Source organism: Eriocheir sinensis, chromosome 59 (assembly GCF_024679095.1).
Source record: "Eriocheir sinensis breed Jianghai 21 chromosome 59, ASM2467909v1, whole genome shotgun sequence".
Taxonomy (NCBI): Eukaryota; Metazoa; Arthropoda; class Malacostraca; order Decapoda; family Varunidae; genus Eriocheir; species Eriocheir sinensis.
In genome coordinates this window covers 1,136,646-1,156,411 of record NC_066567.1, presented here as the reverse complement: position 1 = coordinate 1,156,411, position 19,766 = coordinate 1,136,646, and the positions used below count along the sequence as shown (strand labels likewise).

At 43.1% G+C, this 19,766-nt stretch overlaps 1 protein-coding gene and 1 long non-coding RNA gene across 15 annotated transcripts in view; one reads left to right on the top strand and one right to left on the bottom strand.

Annotated features, from left to right (window-relative positions):
* The window catches only part of LOC126985274 (innexin inx2-like), a 46,020-nt gene that overhangs the window by 7,084 nt on the left and 19,170 nt on the right, over positions 1–19,766 (bottom strand). For 6 of the 14 annotated variants that reach the window (XM_050839918.1, XM_050839919.1, XM_050839908.1 and 3 more), the window contains exon 2: positions 587–802. In XM_050839918.1, coding sequence (XP_050695875.1) covers positions 587–669 — 83 coding nt within the window. In that variant the 5' untranslated portion in view covers positions 670–802. Of the gene's footprint in view, positions 1–586; positions 803–14,114; positions 14,268–14,400; positions 14,626–19,766 lie in introns of those variants that run through there. The other 8 variants (XM_050839922.1, XM_050839921.1, XM_050839909.1 and 5 more) reach the window with 7 other exon arrangements.
* LOC126985283 (uncharacterized) lies at positions 809–12,055 on the top strand. The gene is made up of 3 exons (XR_007738460.1): positions 809–10,576; positions 10,681–10,888; positions 10,992–12,055. It is a non-coding gene; the product is annotated as an uncharacterized LOC126985283 (long non-coding RNA).

Here is a 19,766-nt window from a genome sequence, read left to right as displayed (position 1 = left end):
ACACCACACGTCTTCAATGGTTCAGTTCAAGTCTTAAGTAATGATTTATGGGATACTGTAATATAAGGCAGTTAATTATCATCCTTGTTTTGCTCCTTCTCCCATTCTTTATTTCGTTCTTTCTTCCTATTCTTCTTTCAATCTCATCTCTTCCCTCATTCTCCTTCCTTCTCTCTTTCTCTTTCTCCACTCTTCCATTCTTCTACTTTCTTTATCATTCCTCATCCTCCCATTCCATTCGTATAATCATCTTTCTTTTCTTCATTCTTTTCCATTTACTTTTCTTCCCTTTCCTCTCCTTTCAATCCTTTATCTCCATCAACTCTTGCCTTCCCCTCCTCTTTCTACTTTCCCTTCCCTTCCCTTTTTTTCTTTTCTTTCCATGTATTCACCTTCCTTTCCCTTCCCTTTCCTCTCCCTCCCTTATCTCCAACAATTCTTTCCTTTCCCTTCTTCTTTTCTTTCCTTTCATTCAGCTTCCCTTTCCTCTCCCTCCCTTATCTCCAACAATTCTTTCCTTCTCCCCCTCCTCTTCCTTTCCCTTCTTCCCCATCCCTCCCTTCCTTCCCTTCCCCTCCCTTCCTACCTCTGGGGCTGGGGTTGCTTCGCTCTGGCGGCGGGGTCCACGGAGGCCAGGAGGTTACGAAGGTTCAGATCCACTTCACTCATTCGCTGCGGTGGTGTTAGGTCGAGTGCTGAGCCATGGGTCCTCCTGCAGGGGTGTTGGAGTCTCTCTCTCTCACTCACTCTCTCTACCTCTTCTCCTCCTCACTCCTTTCTTGTCAGATATACCGCATCACGCCTGAGGAAGAGGAGTGGTTAGTGGTTAGGTTAGGTTTTGGGGGAGAGAAGAGAGGGGCGGGATAACAGGGATGAGATTGGTATGAGGGGTTTTAGAGGGGAGGAAGATAGGGAAAGGGAGAAATAAGGGAATAGGGAAGGAGAGAAATGGAAAAGGAAGATAGTAGAGAAGAGAGGAAGAGAGGGTGAAAGGGAAAGGGAGAGATAAGAGGATAGGGAAGGAGAGAAAAGGAACAGAAAGGAAGTAGAGAAGGGAGGAAGAAAGGGGGAAAGAGAGAGATAAGAGGATAGGGAAGGAGAGAAATGGAACAGAAAGGAAGAAAGTAGAAGGGAAAAATAAAAAGAAGATGGGAAGAATAGGAAAAATGGAAGAATAAGAGTAGGTGAAGAAAGCGAAGAAAAGGAGAGGGATGGAAGAAAGAAAGGGGAAAGGAGAGGGAAAGAATGAAGGGAGAGGGAGGAAGATGAGGTTGTGGTTAGTGATTCAAATGAGGAGATAGAGAAAGGATGGGATAAGAAGATGGAGGAGATAGAAAGAAGACAGGAAGAGAGGGAGAAAGGGAAGAAGAGGGTGGAAGACACGGGAAATTGGAATAAGGAAAAATAGGGATAGAAGGCAGAAAGAGAAAAGGGAAAGAAAAAAATGGGAAGGGAAATTATGGAGGGGAGAGAGAGAGAGAGAGAGAGAGAGAGAGAGAGAGAGAGAGAGAGAGAGAGAGAGAGAAAGATATGGATGGAAGGAAGAAGGGAGAGAAGGACAAGGAGATGGAGGAGAGGAGGAGGAGGGAGTGACCTTGATCAGTGTATCGCGTAACATCAACAAGAAAAATATGTAACGTGTAATCTATTAAGTATAATAAATAATAATAATAATAATAATAATAGGTCGACATTTTCTCTTCTTTCATTTTTTTCTCCTTTTCTTTCAGTATTTATTTATTTACATCTTTCTTTACGTTTCCCTTCTTATTCCTTCCTTCCTTCTACTCTTCCTTTCCACTTAATTTTCTTTCTTTCTTCTCTTCCTCTCATTCCACTTTTCTTTTTCCTTCCTCCTCCTCCTCTTCTTCCACTTATTTCTTCCTTCCTTCTCTTCCTCTCCTTCCACTTTTCTAACCCTCATTTCGCCTCATCTTGGTGGTGGTGGTAATGGTGGTGAATATACAAGATCCCAAAGAACAAAGAAGGACTTATATGGTGCCTTCTGTGTGTGTGTGTGTGTGTGTGTGTGTGTGTGTGTGTGTGTGTATGTGTGTGTGTGTGTGTGTGTGTGTGTGTGTGTGTGTGACAACAGCAAAGGACCCACAACGGAATCTTGCAGAACCAATCCCTTTCCCCTTCGCTATTTCTTCTATGTCTCCAGTTTCATAAATAGCTCGGATTCTAAATACTAGTGGACCCCCAAATAGCTTCAGATGCCCTGCGGAACTCCACCATGAACCCACTATGGAACCTTGCAGAATCCCATCCCTTTCGTCTTCGCTATTTCTTTCATTTCTCAAGTTTCATAAATAGCTCGGATTCTAAATACTAGTGGACCCCAAAATAGCTTCAGATGTCCTAAGGAACTCCACCATGAACCCACTACGGAACCTTGCAGAATCCCATCCCTTTCCCCTTCGCTATTTCTTTCATTTCTCAAGTTTCATAAATAGCTCGGATTCTAAATACTAGTGTACCCCAAAATAGCTTCAGATGTCCTACGGAACTCCACCATGGACCCACTACGGAACCTTGCAGAATCCCATCCCTTTCCCCTTCGCTATTTCTTCCATGTCTCGTTTCATAAATAGCTCGGATTCTAAATACTAGTGGACCCCCAAATAGCTTCAGATGTCCTGCGGAACTCCACCATGAACCCACTACGGAACCTTGCAGAATCCCATCCCTTTCCCCTTCGCTATTTCTTCCATGTCTCGTTTCATAAATAGCTCGGATTCTAAATACTAGTGGACCCCAAAATAGCTTCAGATGCCCTGCGGAACTCCACCATGAACCCACTACGGAACCTTGCAGAATCCCATCCCTTTCCCCTTCGCTATTTCTTCCATGTCTCGTTTCATAAATAGCTCGGATTCTAAATACTAGCGGACCCCAAAATAGCTACAGATGTCCTACGGAACTCTAACATGTCCTCCCTTCCTTATACGACACTCGACCTTGCAAACCGTAACTGGATCATGAAAACAAGTGAGGTTCGACAAGCACACATTTAACAAGGCTTTCGCGGGAGCTGTGGGCATTTCCAGGGGTAGTTCCATGACCCTAGTGGTAGTTTGACCCTTCTTCTGTGCCATGAACCTATACAAACTTTCATTAGAACCAGATTGATATATTTTTTGACCTTTGGAAATGGTTAATGTGAGGGATGGAGGCGTCTGAGTGAGGATAGCGACTTTTTTGGAGACCTCATTTCTGCATTCACATCTGCCCTCATCCATCGCTCATTATGTCTACTCCGTACATGGTGATCTGTCTGCCCTGTGTGTGTGTGTGTGTGTGTGTGTGGAGGCTGTAACTATCGTACATCTGGTCTGCGTGGTGGGTATGTGCGTGTGCGTGTGCGTGCGTGCGTGTGTTGCCCGCTTGTATTCCATTACTCATGGGAACGTCTTGAGAGGAGCGCAGTGTTGTTCTCAAGAAGACATGAATCATCTCGAGTGCCAACTGTGCTTCACGCCATCAAAATGCTACACGAACACACACACACACACACACACACACACGCAGCATCCACCGCCTCTCTGGCCTCTCCGTCTGTCTAATCTCACTTCTTCATCTCGTTATCACTTTTATTTCTTTATCTTCTCGTTTATTTACTCAACTCAAGCCCGAGAGGTGGACTGATGCCAAGGAAGCGTGGAGGAAGCAACAGGTGGGATGGGAGGGGAGTTTTGAAGGCTAAAATTACTCTCGTGAGGGATTGCAAAGGTTATTTAAGTTAGAAGACAAAGAGTAAAGATAGGATTTACTGATACCTTGAGAGTAGACAATAACTCTCGTAGTGTAGAAAATAAGCATAAAAGTAACTAGTGGGATGGTTTGGTACTTTCGAATGCTAAAATTACTCTTGTGGGGCACTGCCAAGGTTATTTAAGTTTGAAGACAGAGTAAAGATAGAAGTTATTGATACCTTGAGACTAGATACTTGTCCTAAAATAACTCGTAGGGCAGAAAGTAAGCATAAAAGTAACTGGTGGGATGGAAGAGCAGATTCGAATGCAAAAATTACACACTTGGGTATTGCAAAGGTTAAGTTAAAGACAAAGAGTAAAGATAGAAGTTATTGATACCTTGAGAGTAGACATGTGCTGAAATAACTCTCGTAGGGCAGAAAGTAAGCATGAAAGTAACTGGTTGGATAGGAGAGAAGATAGATTCGGATGCAAAAATTTCACTCTTGGGTATTGCGACATATGCTAAAATTACTCTCGTGGGGCCCTGCAGAAGGTTACATTAGCAAGAATACAAAGAAACAATATATATGAATCAACGAAAGCGAATCCAATTCAATAGATGACACAACACAACCAGACGAAGACAAGCAACAAGAACAGGAGGAAGGAGATAGGAGAACAAACAATGGCGCAGCGACCGTTAGCCTCCCTGTTATTATGTTCTTATCCTTTTGTTTACCTCGAAGATTAGACGAAGATACTGTCGCATAATGCCTACACCGTACACACACACAATACACCACGCCTGACAACATTACGAGGAGAAGATGAGACAAGATGGGAAGAGAAGAGGGAAGAGAAGAGAGGAGAGAGAAGATGAAAAGAGAGAGGAGATGAAAAGAGAGGAGATGAATAGAGAGATGAGAAGAGAGAAGATGAGAAGAGATGCCTGATTGGCGTACCGTAAAAAAGACAGAAACAACCTCAAAACAATAACAAACTTTGGCGTTCTTGAAATTCAGACTTTTTTACGGGGTCGAGAAATGCTGAGACGACGTTTTAACGCTCCTGAGAGGCTAGTAATGCGTATTTGCAGGAAGATAGCATGGAAATAACGTCAATAATAGCCTTCTTTTCGCTCTAACATAATTTTGGAGTTGAAATAACGTAATAAAATAGCGTTCTTTTCGTTATAACACAATGCTAGGGGTCGAAATAAAGTCAAAATGGGGTTCTTCGTTATGCATTGTTTTGTGCGGTTGAGGGATAGAACATTTGGTAGTATGATTTTCTTTAAAATACGACTAAATTCTGCCTTCTATAACGCAAAGGAAGCGGAATAACGTCAAAATTAGCGTTCTTCTTTAGTCTTGTGAGGTTGACGAATAAGCGAATGTCTTTTGTTATGAATTCACTTGTAATACGACTTAGTACTCTTCTATAAAGCTAAATTCGCCTCAAAACTCCCTTCTATAGCGTTAAGGACCCGAAATAGCGCCAAAAAACAGCGTCATTCTTCGTCTTTCTTTCTCCGTCAGTCTTGTGTGTGTGTGAGGGCCGAGGCATGCATGGGCGCACGTGTCCCCCCTCCCTGGGCCACTTGTACCCGATTTGAAGTGTCTCGTAAAGTATAGTTGACAAGGCGCCATTTGACGTCACGCCGGGCACGACAGACACAGTTGAGCATCGCCGCGCGCACCATCCTTCATAACGCGCAGAAAAGGATGGAAATAAGACTGAGAATAACGCAAAAGACCCAAGACGAAAGATAATGAAGAAGAAGGAGAAAGGATGAAAATTAGGCTAAGAATCACAAAAACGGACCTAAGACATAAGATAGAGAAAGAAGATAGTTTGAAAATTAGGCTGAGAATCACGCAAAAGACCCAAGACGAAAGATATTGACCAAGACGAAGAGGAAGAATAAGAGAAGATGAAAATAAGGCGGAGAATCACAAAAACGGACCTAAGACAAAGGATAGAGAAAGAAATAGAGAAAGAATAAGAGAAAGGATGAAATTAAGGCTGAGAATCACAAAAAACGGACTAAGACCAAAGATAAAGACGAAAAATGAGAGAAAGGATGAAAATAAGACAAAAATATAGATGACATAAACCTATAGATGACACAAGAAGACGAAAATAAACAAGAGAAAGATGAATAAGTAGAAGAATTGACATTGCTATCTCCTCCGTTTGTCCAGTTACGCCAGAACAGGACCCTCGAGGAAAATATATAGATAACATAAACCTATAAATGACACAAGAAGAAGAAAATAAACAAAAGAAAGGAGATGAGTGAGAAGAAGTAGAAGAATTGACATTGCTATCTCCTCCGTTTGTCCAGTGATGCCAGAACAGGCGTCTACCTTTGTCCTATCGTTAGCCTAGTCAACTCTCCTCCTCCTCCTCCTCTTCTCTTCTCTCCTCCTCCTCCCTTCTTCGTCTGCCTCTTTCCGTTATTTCTCCTTCACCTCCTTTATTTTCCTCCTCTTTCTCGTCTTCTCCTCCTATCCGGTTTCTCCCTTCCCTCGCTCCTTCGTTTCTCTTTTCCCGTTATCTCTCTCTCTCTCTCTCTCTCTCTCTCTCTCTCTCTCTCTCTCTCTCTCTCTCTCTCTCTCTAAGTCCTGTTTTGTCTCCTTCCTGTCCGTTATATTTTCCTTCTTTTCCTCATTCTTTTTCCTTCTCCTCTTTATTTCTTTTTCTTCTTTCCCTTCGTTTCTGGTAATTCCTTTCTTTACCTATGGCTTATTTTATCTATGTCGGGTATCTACTTTCTTTATTTTTGTCCTATCTTCGTTTCTGCTTATTCCCTTCTTTATTCTCCACGTTATGTCAAATTTTCTCGTCTTTATCCGGGTCTCTCTTCCTCTATCTCCTTCGCTTCCAAACCATTTCTTCACTGAGAACTTATTTCGCAACGACACACGAGGATACAGGACTACAATGCCTCGTTTAGCCGGGAGCAATCTTTCAATTAAACCGGCTAACTTGGGTGCGGCGCGGAGGCATAGCTACACCTCTTGCTAACTTTGGTACGTCACGAAGACATACCTACAGCTCTGCATATCCCGTTTCTTAGCAGTGTCGAACTTCAGGGGCAAGAGAATGAGGGGGGGGGAAGGAAGGGAGGGATAGGAAGGGAATCAGGGAGGAGAGAGAAGGAGGACGGATAGAGAAGTAGAGAGAGAGGATGGAAGAAAAGGAGGAGGAAAAGGGAAGGGATAGGAAGGGAAACAGAGAGGAGAGAGAGAAGGAGGATGGGTAGAGAAGTAGAGAGGATGGAAGAAAAGGAGGAGGAAAAGGGAAGGGATAGGAAGGGAACCAGGGAAGAAGAGAGGAGGAAGGGGAGAGAAGTAGAGAGAGAGGATGGAAGAAAGGGAGCAGGAAGGAAAAGAAGGGAAAGGGGAAGAGATAGGAAGGGAAGAATAGGAGGAGGAGGAGGAAGAGTAGAGAAGTAGAGAGGATGGAAAGGAAAAGTGGAAAAAGAAAAGGATAAGATAAAGAAAAAGAACTGAAGAAGAAAAGAAAGAATATGGAAATGAAGAACCAGAAAAGGAAGAAGAGGAAGACAGAATAAGGAAGCAAGTGAAGGAAAGAAGAGGAAAAAGAATAAAATAAAAGGACTGAAGAAGAAAAAGAAGACATGGAGCCAAGCTATACCGGACCTAACACTGAATCGGACATAGCGAGGGGTGTGTGTGACTGGAGGCGGGGCAAGGCAGCGGGGTGACACGTGCACTTCAAACCCACAGACCTCACCGCCCCGCGAATCGCCCCACCGCCGGTCACACGCCGCGGTCTGCCCCTCACGCCCACCGCCAAGATTGTAACTCAACCCTCACCACCATCACCTTACCGGCCAGACTTAGCAACGGGAGCAGATAGCAAGACCTCTGCACAATACGTCGGAAAGGGAGACTGATTTAGCTGTTAACTGAGAATATGGCGGTGAGACATTATAAGTGGGTTCTTCACCATCATCACCTTACCGGCCAGACGTAGCAACGGGAGCAGATAGCAATTAAAGACCTATGCACAATATGTCGGAAAGGGAGACTGATTTAGCTGTTAACTGAGAATATGGCGGTGAGACACTATAAGGGGGTTGATACTACGTTTCGACCAAGACAGCAACATGTGCAGTTTACGTCAGGAAGAGAGAGGGAGATTGAAATTAGGTTAAGAATCGGATATTTACACAACACACGGCGATAGAAAGCAAGTATAGAAGAGTGAGAAGAGGTTGATATAATAGCGAATGAACTGAGAAATCTGCAAAATATGTCGGTGAGAGAGAGGGAAAGGTTGACACAGTGATTAATCAAGAAATATGGAAAATAAGGAGGTAGGAGATAGAGAGAGTGAACTTAAGTTACCAATCAGATACTCGATAAAGACACGCACAGTACCAATGGTGGCATAATAGATACATATAGATAGGTAGATAGATATAGTCAAATCACCTTCCCAATCACATAATCACTAAGTCAGGACATTAGAAACACCGATAGCCAATAATTAAACCAAGACATGCAACAAATTAAGGTCAGAGAGAGGGAGAGAGAGAGAGGGAGGGATTGGCAATGCAGTGTTACCAACTCCACGACACTGGCCACGCGGGAACATGCGGTAATTTCAACAGCTGTGCAATGGAGGGAGAGAGAGAGAGAGGAAAGAGAGGGAGGGAGGGAAGGGGGGAGGGAGGCGAGGGAAAGCTGCAGAAGGGAAACACATTGAGGAGAGGAAACTTGGGAGGGAGGGAGGGAAGGGGTGGGTGAGGGAAAGCTGGAGAGAAGTGGAGGAGAGGAAACTAGGATAGGAGAAAGGAGGGAAAGAAGAGAAAGGGAAGGGAATGGAAAAAGAGGAGAGGCGGAGAAGTAGAGAGGACCAAAGATGGATAGAAAGGAAACTAGAAAAGGGAAAGAAGGGGAGAAGGAAAACAAGGAAAAGAAAAGAAAGGAGAAAGGATATGATTGGAGGGCGAAAATTTGACCAAAGAGGAGAAACACAGAAAAAGGGCGATAACTAGAGAAAAGGAAGAGGGAAAGGAACACAAAATAAGAGGATGGTGATAACTAGGGAAGAGAAATAGGGAAAGGGAAACAAAATAGGAGGAGGAGGAGGAGAAATCAGGACAAATGTAACACCGACACAGAATGGTACAACCGCAAGCCACACTAACCAAGAAACGGGTCGATAGGCGGTCAATACAGCCTACCGCCGCCTGCCTCCACACACACACACACACACACACACACACGGGTGAAAAAGAAGGAAGAAAAGAAGAAAAAAGAAAAGGAAGAGGAGGAAAAAGAAGGAAAGAAGACAAAGGAGGAAGAGAATAAATTAATAGAAAAAAGATAAAGAAAATAATAGAAAAAAGTTAAAGAAAAAAGGGAAAGAAACAAAGAAAAATAAATAAAAGGAAAAAGAAGGAAAGAAGACAAAGGAGGAAAAGAATAAATTAATAATAGAAAAAGATAAAGAAAAAGAAGAGGAAGAAAAAGAAGGGAAAGAAAAAGAAGAAACAAAGAAAAGGAAAACGAAAAAGGAGGAAAGAAGACAAAGGAGGAAAAGAATAAAATAATAGAAAAAGAAAAGAGGAGGAAAAAGAAAAAGGGAAAGAAACACACAAAATAAAAGAAAAACAGGAACAAGAAGGTCATTCACACACGATTATATGCATGTTGTGTCTCTAAAGCTGTTTGTATGCGGCTAAGGTTAGTCGTTCAAGCAGCATCGACCAACCAAGTCACCCCACGGTAGCACTATAAATAAAATACGCCCGCGGCACCATCAGTAGGGTCGCCCGAAAAGCCCCACCCAAATTAGCTTACCGGCACTACAGGAAAAGATGGAAAGAATTATAAGTAAAAAAAAGAGTGTAAAGTGAGAGAAATGACGGATATGTGAGTGTTTTGTCCCATGGTTAACAAGACATGGTTTCAACTTTCAACAGGTGTGTCAATAGGGAAGTAGTCTCAGGTATAGCCTTTATTATTTTCATCGCCTATTATCGACTACTGCCCACATCGAGAGAGGAACCAACCCTGGACCCACTGAACTCCGTCTGTCTGGCTGTCTGCGCCACGCTAACACTTTCACATCGGGCAGGAAATGAGAGGAGAGTCGGTGAGTTGGTAACGGTGGAGGAACAGGTTGGGCGAGATGAGGAAGAAAAAGAAGGAAGAAAAGAAGAAACAAAGAAAAGGAAAGGGAAGAAAAGGAACACGAAGAAAACAAAAGGAGAAGAATAAATTAATAGAAAAAGATAAAGAAAAAGAAAAGGAGGAAGATAGAATAAGGAAGGAAAAGAAAAAGACTGAAAGAAGACAAAGAAGAGGAAAAGAAAGAAAAAAGGAAAAGAAAATGAAGATAAAGAAAACGATAAACCTAAAAAGAGAATCCAAAAGAACCCCCCCCCCCCCAAACTCCACTAATTAGACTCAATATCCAGGTAAGTTACAGTCAACACAGGTAACCGGCTATTAACAAGTCAGTCCCTTCCACAGGTAACCGCTTCCACGCGTCACACAGGTAAGAGGTGGCAGGTGTTAATTAAGCTATGCAGGTGGCTATTAATGCATCGTTGTACCTGATAGATGCAATCATAACAGTTTAGTGGTTCATTAGTGATGCAGGTTCCACTTTCACAGGTAAATGGATGGAAAGGTAAAGGTTAATGAGTTACCTGCTCGATTTACAGGTAAGGCGCCATGACCGATACGGGAACGTTCTTAATCAATTATCTACCTGTGCTAATATGACATCCTTATCCCACGTGTTCATAGAGGTTGTGCTAGTATTTCCAAGGATAGTTTTATGAGCCTATTGATAGTTTGACAAGGAAAGGATTCGATAAGGCTTTCGTAGGGGTTGTGTTAGTATCTCCAAGGCTAGTTTTATGAGCCAAGGGATAGTTTGACAAGACTTCTCAACCATTGATATGACACGCACATTTGATAAGGCTTTTGTAGAGCCTGTGTTAGTATTTCCAAGGATAGTTTTATGAGCCTAGGGATAGTTTGACAAGACTTCTCAACCATTGATATGACACGCACATTTGATAAGGCTTTTGTAGAGCCTGTGTTAGTATTTCCAAGGATAGTTTTATGAGCCTAGGGATAGTTTGACAAGACTTCTCAACCATTGATATGACACGCACATTTGATAAGGCTTTCGTAGAGGTGTGTTAGTATTTCCAAGGATAGTTTTATGAGCCTAGGGATAGTTTGACAAGACTTCTCAACCATTCATATGACACGGACATTTGACAAGGCATTCGTAGAGGTTGTGTTAGTATCTCCAAGGATAGTTTTATGAGCCTAGAGATAGTTTGACAAGGCTTCTCAACCATTGATATGACACGCACATTTGATAAGGCTTTCGTAGGGGTTGTGTTAGTATCTCCAAGGATAGTTTTATGAGCCTAGGGATAGTTTGACAAGACTTCTCAACCATTGATATGACACGCACATTTGATAAGGCTTTTGTAGAGCCTGTGTTAGTATTTCCAAGGATAGTTTTATGAGCCTAGGGATAGTTTGACAAGACTTCTCAACCATTCATATGACACGGACATTTGACAAGGCTTTCGTAGGGGTTGTGTTAGTATCTCCAAGGGTAGTTTTATGAGCCTAGGGATAGTTTGACAAGGCTTCTGCAGAATGAACATGAAAACCTACCCATTAGAACACGATTTAACCCCTTTGAGGACTTTGAAAATTAGTTGTGTGAGCAGAAGGTGAGCATAGTACTTATACACGCAAATTTGATAAGACTTTCGTAGAGTTTGTATAAGTATATATCTCCACGTGTAGTTTTATGAGCCTAGTGATAGTTTGACAAGGCTTCCACACACGAGAACCCGACCCTTGGATATAGTTGACAAGGCTTTCGTAGAGGTTGTATTAGTATTCCCACGTGTAGTTTTATGAGCCTAGTGATAGTTTGACAAGGCTTCCACACACGAGAACCCGACCCTTGGATATAGTTGACAAGGCTTTCATAGAGGCTGTATTAGTATTCCCACGTGTAGTTTTATGAGCCTAGTGATAGCTTGACAAGGCTTCCATACAGGACAACCCGACCCTTGGATATAGTTGACAAGGCTTTCGTAGAGGTTATATTAGTATCTCCACGTGGTTTCATGAGCCTAGTGATAGTTTGACAAGGCTTCCACATATGAGAACTCGCCTAATCTCCATTGCAGCCCTTGGTAATTGCTGTTGTCAGGAGCCGAGCGCGTTGGAAAATAAGGACCCATGTCTCGTCCGGTCGTGGCTTAGTGAGGTAGAAAGGAAGTGGGGAAAATGGAGGTGGAGGCAGGTGGCCGGAGGGGAAAGGAGGAGGGGGGGAGGAGGAGGAGGGGGGGGGAGGAGGAGGAGGGTCGTACTTGCTCAAACCCTCCCTGTCCCCTGCCTCCACCCCCCTCCTCCTCCTCCCTCCCTCTCCTCCTCTACCACATCCTCGCTCACTCCTGCCTCCTCTCTCTCTCTCTCTGTCTATTATTCTTTTCCTTCTTTTCCTTTCCCATTTATTAATATTTCCTTCATTCTTTTTCTCCTTCCGTCTGATACTTTTTCCTACATTTTTTTCTCCTTTTGTAGTCATATAAATTCCTTCCTTCTTTCTTTCTTCTGTCGTAATTATCATCTTTTTCCTTTATTCTTTCCTTCGTGTTTTTTTTTTATTCCTTGTTCCCTTTCGTTAATTATTTTCCCTCCCTTTTCCCTTCTTCCTTTCCTTTCGCGGTTAATAATTTTTCCTTCCCTTTTTTCCTTTGTTTCATTCTGTTCGTTTCAGCGTCCAAAAGTTTACAAGCGATGTTTATAACGAAGCCACAACGACTTTTACGAACATTGGCGTTAAATACCGAAGTGCCCTAGGCCTATATTAATTAAACAAGGCCTAGAGTAAGATTATGATAGCAAAACAGTGCAAATATTTCTCTTTTTGCTTCACTATTTCTCTTAATTTTCCTTGCATTGAATTTTCATGCACTCGAAATCAGCACATTTTTCAAGTTCTCAATATTTCTTTCATTTTCTTCTTACTTCTTTTTAATCTATTTTTTTGGTCTACCACGTTGCTTTTATTTTTTCTTTCTCTTTCTTCCTTGAGTCGGCTCCATTGTTTTTGTGACTGGTATATTCGCTTTCCATTAAACATTCTATTACGATTTTCTGCATTTCTCAACATTTTCCTTTACATTCTTCTATCATTGGGGTCCGTTCTATTGTTACTGATTTCGTAGCCTCGCTTTTCCAGAACTGACCAAAACTCACAGTCTCTTTCGTTATTAATTTACATTCATCTAATTTTCGTATCCGTTCCATTGTTTGATTTTAGTTATCTAAGCTCAGTTTCGGGTATATTCCAATGTTTCTTTAGTAATTCGTAGACTCGCCTTTCTGAAACTAACCAAAATCACACTAACATTCATTTTTTGCTTTTCTTTTAATTCTCTAAGCTCGGTGTCGGGTATATTCCAATGTTTCTTTAGTAATTCGTAGACTCGCCTTTCTGAAACTAACCAAAATCACACTAACATTCATTTTTCGCTTTACTTTTAATTATCTAAGCTCGGTGTCGGGTATATACCATTGTTTCTTCAGTAATTCGTAGACTCGCCTTTCTGAAACTAACCAATATTACACTAACATTCATTTTTCGCTTTTCTTTTAATTCTCTAAGGTCGGTGTCGGTATATTCCATTGTTTCTTCAGTAATTCGTAGACTCGCTTTTCAAAAACTAACCAAAATCACACTAATCTCTATGTCTGTTCTTTAACAAACTAGAACATTCTCGTCTTTTGAGTCTATTCCATTGTTTCTTCGGTAATTCGTAGACTCGCTTTTCAAAAACTAACCAAAATCACACTAATCCCTACGTCTGTTCTTTAACATTCTTTACATTCTCGTCTTTTGGGTCTATTCCATTGTTTCTTCGGTAATTCGTAGACTCGCTTTTCAAAAACAAACCAAAATCACACTAATCTCTACGTCTGTTCTTTAACAAACTAGAACATTCTCGTCTTTTGGGTCTATTCCATTGTTTCTTCGGTAATTCGTAGACTCGCTTTTCAAAAACTAACCAAAATCACACTAATCTCTACGTCTTTTCTTTAACATTCTTTACATTCTCGTCTTTTGGGTCTATTCCATTGTTTCTTCGGTAATTCGTAGACTCACTTTTCAAAAACTAACCAAAATCACACTAATCTCTACGTCTGTTCTTTAACAAACTAGAACATTCTCGTCTTTTGGGTCTTCAGTAATTCGTAACCTCGCCCCTCCATACCTTGCCAAACTCACACTTGTTCTGACCCAGGGAAAGACAAGCACTCAACCTCCCCTTCGCCAATAGAACTAATGGTTACCCTCCTCTATCTCCTCGTTGGCGGAACTCACGTATACTGGTAGAAGTCCGGGTCACTTCAAGACGAAAAATAAGACGAGGAATGCAAAAAGTAATCCACCACACACACGATAGACAGTCATTTCTTTGTCTCGAGGCGCACACACACTCACACACACACTCCGTTTTCTTTCAGATGGGGCGAGGAGAGGAGCCGAGCCGACCCACCACCACCGCCTCTACCACCACCACCACCACGGCCGGTCGCCAACCTCACTCACATCACCAATCCACCACCACCAGGACCTCCCAAAGCCCTTCACCACCAATTCCACTTACACAAGAGGCGGTTTAAGCCCGATCACGCACCTCAACACCACAGGGAGCACTTCCACCTCAAACTTGCGTCTAGATTTCAACGCCACAGGGGAAATAATCTTCGCTGGGCTGAGATGAGACACTGTACAGCTTACCTCTCCTTTGCGCTGCTCGCCCTCTACAAGCATGACCACCGGGGAACAGCCAACCCCAGACCCTACCTTCGACCTTACCAGATTCACCAGCGACCATCCTTTTCCCTTTTCCCAGCTAAACCGCTAAGCCACGACCTCTCCTACCCCATACATAACACAAGGATGGTTTGGACTATGTAATCATCGAGGAAATGTAAGGATAGGTTGAGGATTTAATAGGGAAATGAGGAAAAATGGAAGATATGCTGGGCTCTGAAAACCCATTGAAAGGCAACTCTGCTCACGGCTAGGATTGGCTGCGCGCTGAGAGGGGGAGAGGAAGAGGAGGAGGGGAGAGAGGATGCAGGGGGAGGAGAAGGGGGAGACAGCCGTAGGGTGGGTCCGTCTGGACAATTTCTGCTTAAATATTAATCCTCTAATGCACATTCTTCGCATGAACCTTCTGTGAGCTTAGATTCCGACACTCCTTGCGGGCGCCTAAGAGAGTGAGTTCGAAGGTGCCTTGCAGAACGCCGGACGAGGAAGCAGCCGAAGAGAATGAGCGATTGTAGTGAAAAAGAGAGAATTTAGAACCCAATGGCGGCAGGAACCATTATGTAGGGGTGAATGGTTGAGGGAGGGAGGGAAGGATGGGTCGAGGTGAGTTCGCAAAGACAAATGGAAGAAATATAAAGTTCGTGATTTTTTTGTTTTGTTTTTGTTTTACTTTTATATGGAGGGAAGGTGTGTGTGTGTGTGTGTGTGTGTGTGTGTGTGTGTGTGTGTGTTCTCTCTCTCTCTCTCTCTCTCTCTCTCTCTCTCTCTCTCTCTCTCTCTCTAAGGCAATGCTTCAGGGCAATAATGCACAGTCCAGTCTCTCTCTCTCTCTCTCTCTCTCTCTCTCTCTCTCTCTCTCTCTCTCTCTGTGTAGTCAATCTTTTTGTCTTATAAAGGGGTCCGTGTGTGTGTGTGTGTGTGTGTGTGTGTGTGTGTGTGTGTTGGTATGCTGTATGTTCTGTGAGGTGAACAAACTAGTCTGGGATGCACACACACACACACACACACACACACACACACACACACACACACACACACACACTCAGTTTCATGGTTAATTGAGTTGCTGTTGTTGCTACCTGCCTGTAATTAAAACACCTGTATAGACACGCTTGGACAGGTGAGAACTACTACTACTACTACTACTACTACTACTACTACTATTACTACTACTACTGTTACTATATAAGAACAAAAGAACATAAGGAATAAAAAAGATACTTATTTTTCTATTTTCTTTTCCTTCTTTTCCTAATTTTCTTTCGCTCTTTCCTTTCCTTAACACACACACACACACACACACCTTCATCCCATTTCCCTCACCTCACTTATCCTCCTCTTCTTCTTCTTCCTACTGCCCCTCCTCCTCCTCCCTTCACCGCACCCTCTGCCCTTCCTACCCCCTTCCCCTTACCCCCCCACACCCATCCACCGACCCCCTCTTCCATATCCGCTCCCACGACTGTCCACATGTGTGTGTGTGTGTGTGTGTTTACAAAGGGAAAGAAAAACTAACTCTAGGAGTTATATACAGGCCACCCAACCTTAACAGGCAGGACACGAGTATATTACTACAGGAGATTGGCAGGGCGAGTATGAGTAGAAATGTCTGCGTAATGGGGGACTTTAATTATAGGAATATAGACTGGGAAGATCTAGTGGGTGACCTGGAAGCCGAGGACTTTCTTGAAGTTATACAAGATAATTTCCTTAAGCAGGTAGTTACTGAGCCTACCAGAGGAGATAACATATTAGACTTAGTCCTAACCAATAATGGGAACTTGCTACGTGAGTTGGAGGTGGGCGGAGAGTTAGGAAATAGTGATCACAGAACGGTTCGTTTTAGGTTAGACTGGGCGGTAACCCGTGATCCAAACCCAGTGTTAGTGCCAGATTTTAGAAGAGCAAACTACGAGGGGCTTCGAAGACATCTTGAAGGGGTAAACTGGGATAATTTAGGGATTCATGAGGGCCAGAACTGCGGATTGGAGAGCCAGGAGAACCAGGTAGAAATGTCTTACAATAATTTAGTTAGAGTAATAGTAGAGGGGCAAGAACAGCATATACCACAGCGAACACTTAGAAAAGAAAACAATGATCCTATGGATGACTCGTGGACTAAAACACGAGATTGGGTTAAAGAAGGAATTTATCAGAAAATAAAGAATGGGGAAACACATCTCAGGGGCCGGTACGTCGAACTATCTAGATTAGTTAAGAAAAACACCAGGATAGCAAAAAAGAACTATGAGATCAAAGTAGCAAATGAGGCGAAAAGTAATCCTAAGGGCTTCTTTCAGATGTATAGAACAATAACACGGGAGAAAATTGGACCGCTGAAATCAAACACAGGGGAGCTAGTAGAAAATTACGAAAATATGAGCACATTGTTGAGCGACTACTTCCTTTCAGTATTCACACAGGAGGATCGAACGACTATACCGGAAAGAGTTCAGGTGTACGAGGGCGGGGATGGCGATAAATTGAGGGATATAATCATTACCAGGCAAGTAGTTCAGGATGAGATAGATAAGAAGAACAAGTCGCCAGGTCCTGACGGGATATTTCCGAGGGTATTAAAGGAGCTAGGTGATATAATCAGAGACCCACTAACCGACATCTTTAAGATGTCGGTAAATACTGGCTATGTGCCGAGCCTATGGAAAGTAGCTAATGTGACGCCGATTTTTAAAAAGGGGGACAGGTCAGTTGCTTCAAACTATCGCCCAATTAGCTTAACATCGGTTATAGGGAAGATGCTGGAGTCCATAATAGCCAGGAACATTCGGGAGCATTTAGAGAAACATAGCTTAATTCACGACTCGCAGCATGGGTTCACAAAAGGTAGGTCATGCCTCACCAATCTCTTGTCCTTCTACAATAAAGTATTTGAGGCGGTTGACAGAGATGAAAATTATGATGTAATCTATCTTGATTTTAGTAAAGCGTTTGACAAAGTTCCTCACCAACGACTGTTGCTTAAATTACAGGCTCACGGAGTAGAGGGTAAAGTTTTGAACTGGGTCAAGGCGTGGCTTAGCAATAGGAAGCAAAGAGTGCAAATCAATGGTAAAAGATCTGACTGGGGATGTGTTACTAGTGGGGTCCCACAAGGTTCGGGAGTAGGTCCACTTTGATTTATTATTTATATCAATGACTTAGACACAGGAATTAGTAGTGATGTTAGTAAATTTGCAGATGATACCAAGATCGGTAGAGTAATTGAGTCGGATCAGGACGCTAGTATTCTCCAAGGTGAACTCAACAGATTATATGACTGGGCGGATAAATGGCAGATGGAGTTCAATGTAGGGAAGTGCAGTATTCTGAGTGTAGGTAGGAACAACCTCACATAACTATTGCTTAAATGACACTCTCATAAGTAGGTCTGGGTGCGAGAGGATTTAGGGTCTTCGTGAGCTCTGATCTCCGTCCAAGGTCACAATGCATTCATGCTAGAAATCGAGCGATTAGGGGACTGGGATTTATTTCAAGGAGCGTATGCAACAGAAGACCCGAAGTCTTCCTCAAACTATATTTAGCATTAGTTAGACCTCATCTTGACTATGCGGTTCAGTTCTGGTCACCCTACTATAGAATGGATATCAAAATGTTAGAATCGGTGCAGAGGAGGATGACTAAGATGATTCAGGGGTTGAGAAACTTGCCATACGAGGAAAGACTCAAACAGTTAAACTTGCATTCTCTAGAAAGGCGAAGGGTGCGTGGAGACATGATCGAGGTTTATAAATGGATGAAGGGCTTTAATAAGGGAGACATTCATAAGGTTTTGTTGGTAAGAGAACCGGGTAGGACACGAAGTAATGGGTTTAAACTGGATAAATTCAGATTCAACAGGGACATAGGCAAAAATTGGTTTACTAATAGGGTGGTGGATGAGTGGAATAGGCTTAGCAGTCATGTGGTGAGTGCCAATACAATTGTCACATTCAAAAATAGACTAGATAAATTCATGGACAGCGATATTAGGTGGGGTTAGATACACGGGAGCTTAGGGTCAAAGGAGCTGCCTCGTACAGGCCTACCGGCCTCTTGCAGACTCCTGCGTTCTTATGTTCTTATGTTCTTATGTCCCTCCCTTCACCCTCTCCACCCACCCACACCCTCCACCCATTTTTCCAGCCCAATGCACCCAATTTTTCCAGCCCAATCCACCCAATTTCCCAGCCCAATCCCCTCAATTTCCCAGCCCAACCCTCCCACTTCTTCCAGCCCAATCCACCCAATTTCCCAGCCCAATCCTCCCAATTTTTCCAGCCCAATCCACCCAATTTTTCCAGCCCAACAAGTATATTAAACCCCCCAATGCTTTCGTTTTCAGCCCAAGGAAAAAATACAACGCCCAAAATTGAAGGAAAAAAAATAAAAAAAAAATAATGGTCTGTGTGGTCTGAATATCTATGTAAATCTATATCAATCTCTCTCTCTCTCTCTCTCTCTCTCTCTCTCTCTCTCTCTCTCTCTCTCTCTCTCTCTCTCTACCTTTGTCCAGGACCCAATAAACACCTGGAGAGCGAGAGAGAGAGAGAGGGGGCAGGAGGAAGAAGGGGGAGAGGGGGAGGAGGCAAGGGTGAGGTAGAACAGAGAAAATCAACCTTTATGAACCTAATACATAGAGGTCATTCTTCTATACCAGGTTAAGGGACAGTCCTGAGATGCCGGCTTGAGGTATGAGAGAGACTTTCCTCCCTCCTCCTCCTCCTCCACCTGCATCCACCTTCATCAGCATCTTCTACAGGTATGATACAAGTTACCTGAAGTTCACCCGATCTTAATTAGATTTCCAGGTGTGTTAGGATAGCGACAGGAATGGTGGGTAGGGTATCTCTCTCTCTCTCTCTCTCTCTCTCTCTCTCTCTCTCTCTCTCTCTCTCTCTCTCTCTCTCTCTCTCAGGAGTCAGGTTACTTGGGGTAGAAAAGGAGAGGAGGAGGAGGAGAGGGGATGATTGAGAGTGAAAAGGACAGAAGATGAAGAAGGGGAAGAAGAGGAGGAGGAAGAGGAGGGTTAGAAGCTGAAGAAGAAGCAGGAAGAGGAGGAGGAGGAGGGCATCTGCGTGTGTGAGAGAGAAGTAAAGAGTGGAGGAGGATAAGAGAGAGAGAGAGAGAGAGAGAGAGAGAGAGAGAGAGAGAGAGAGAGAGAGAGAGAGAGAGAGAGAGAGCATTACCTGTGCCTAA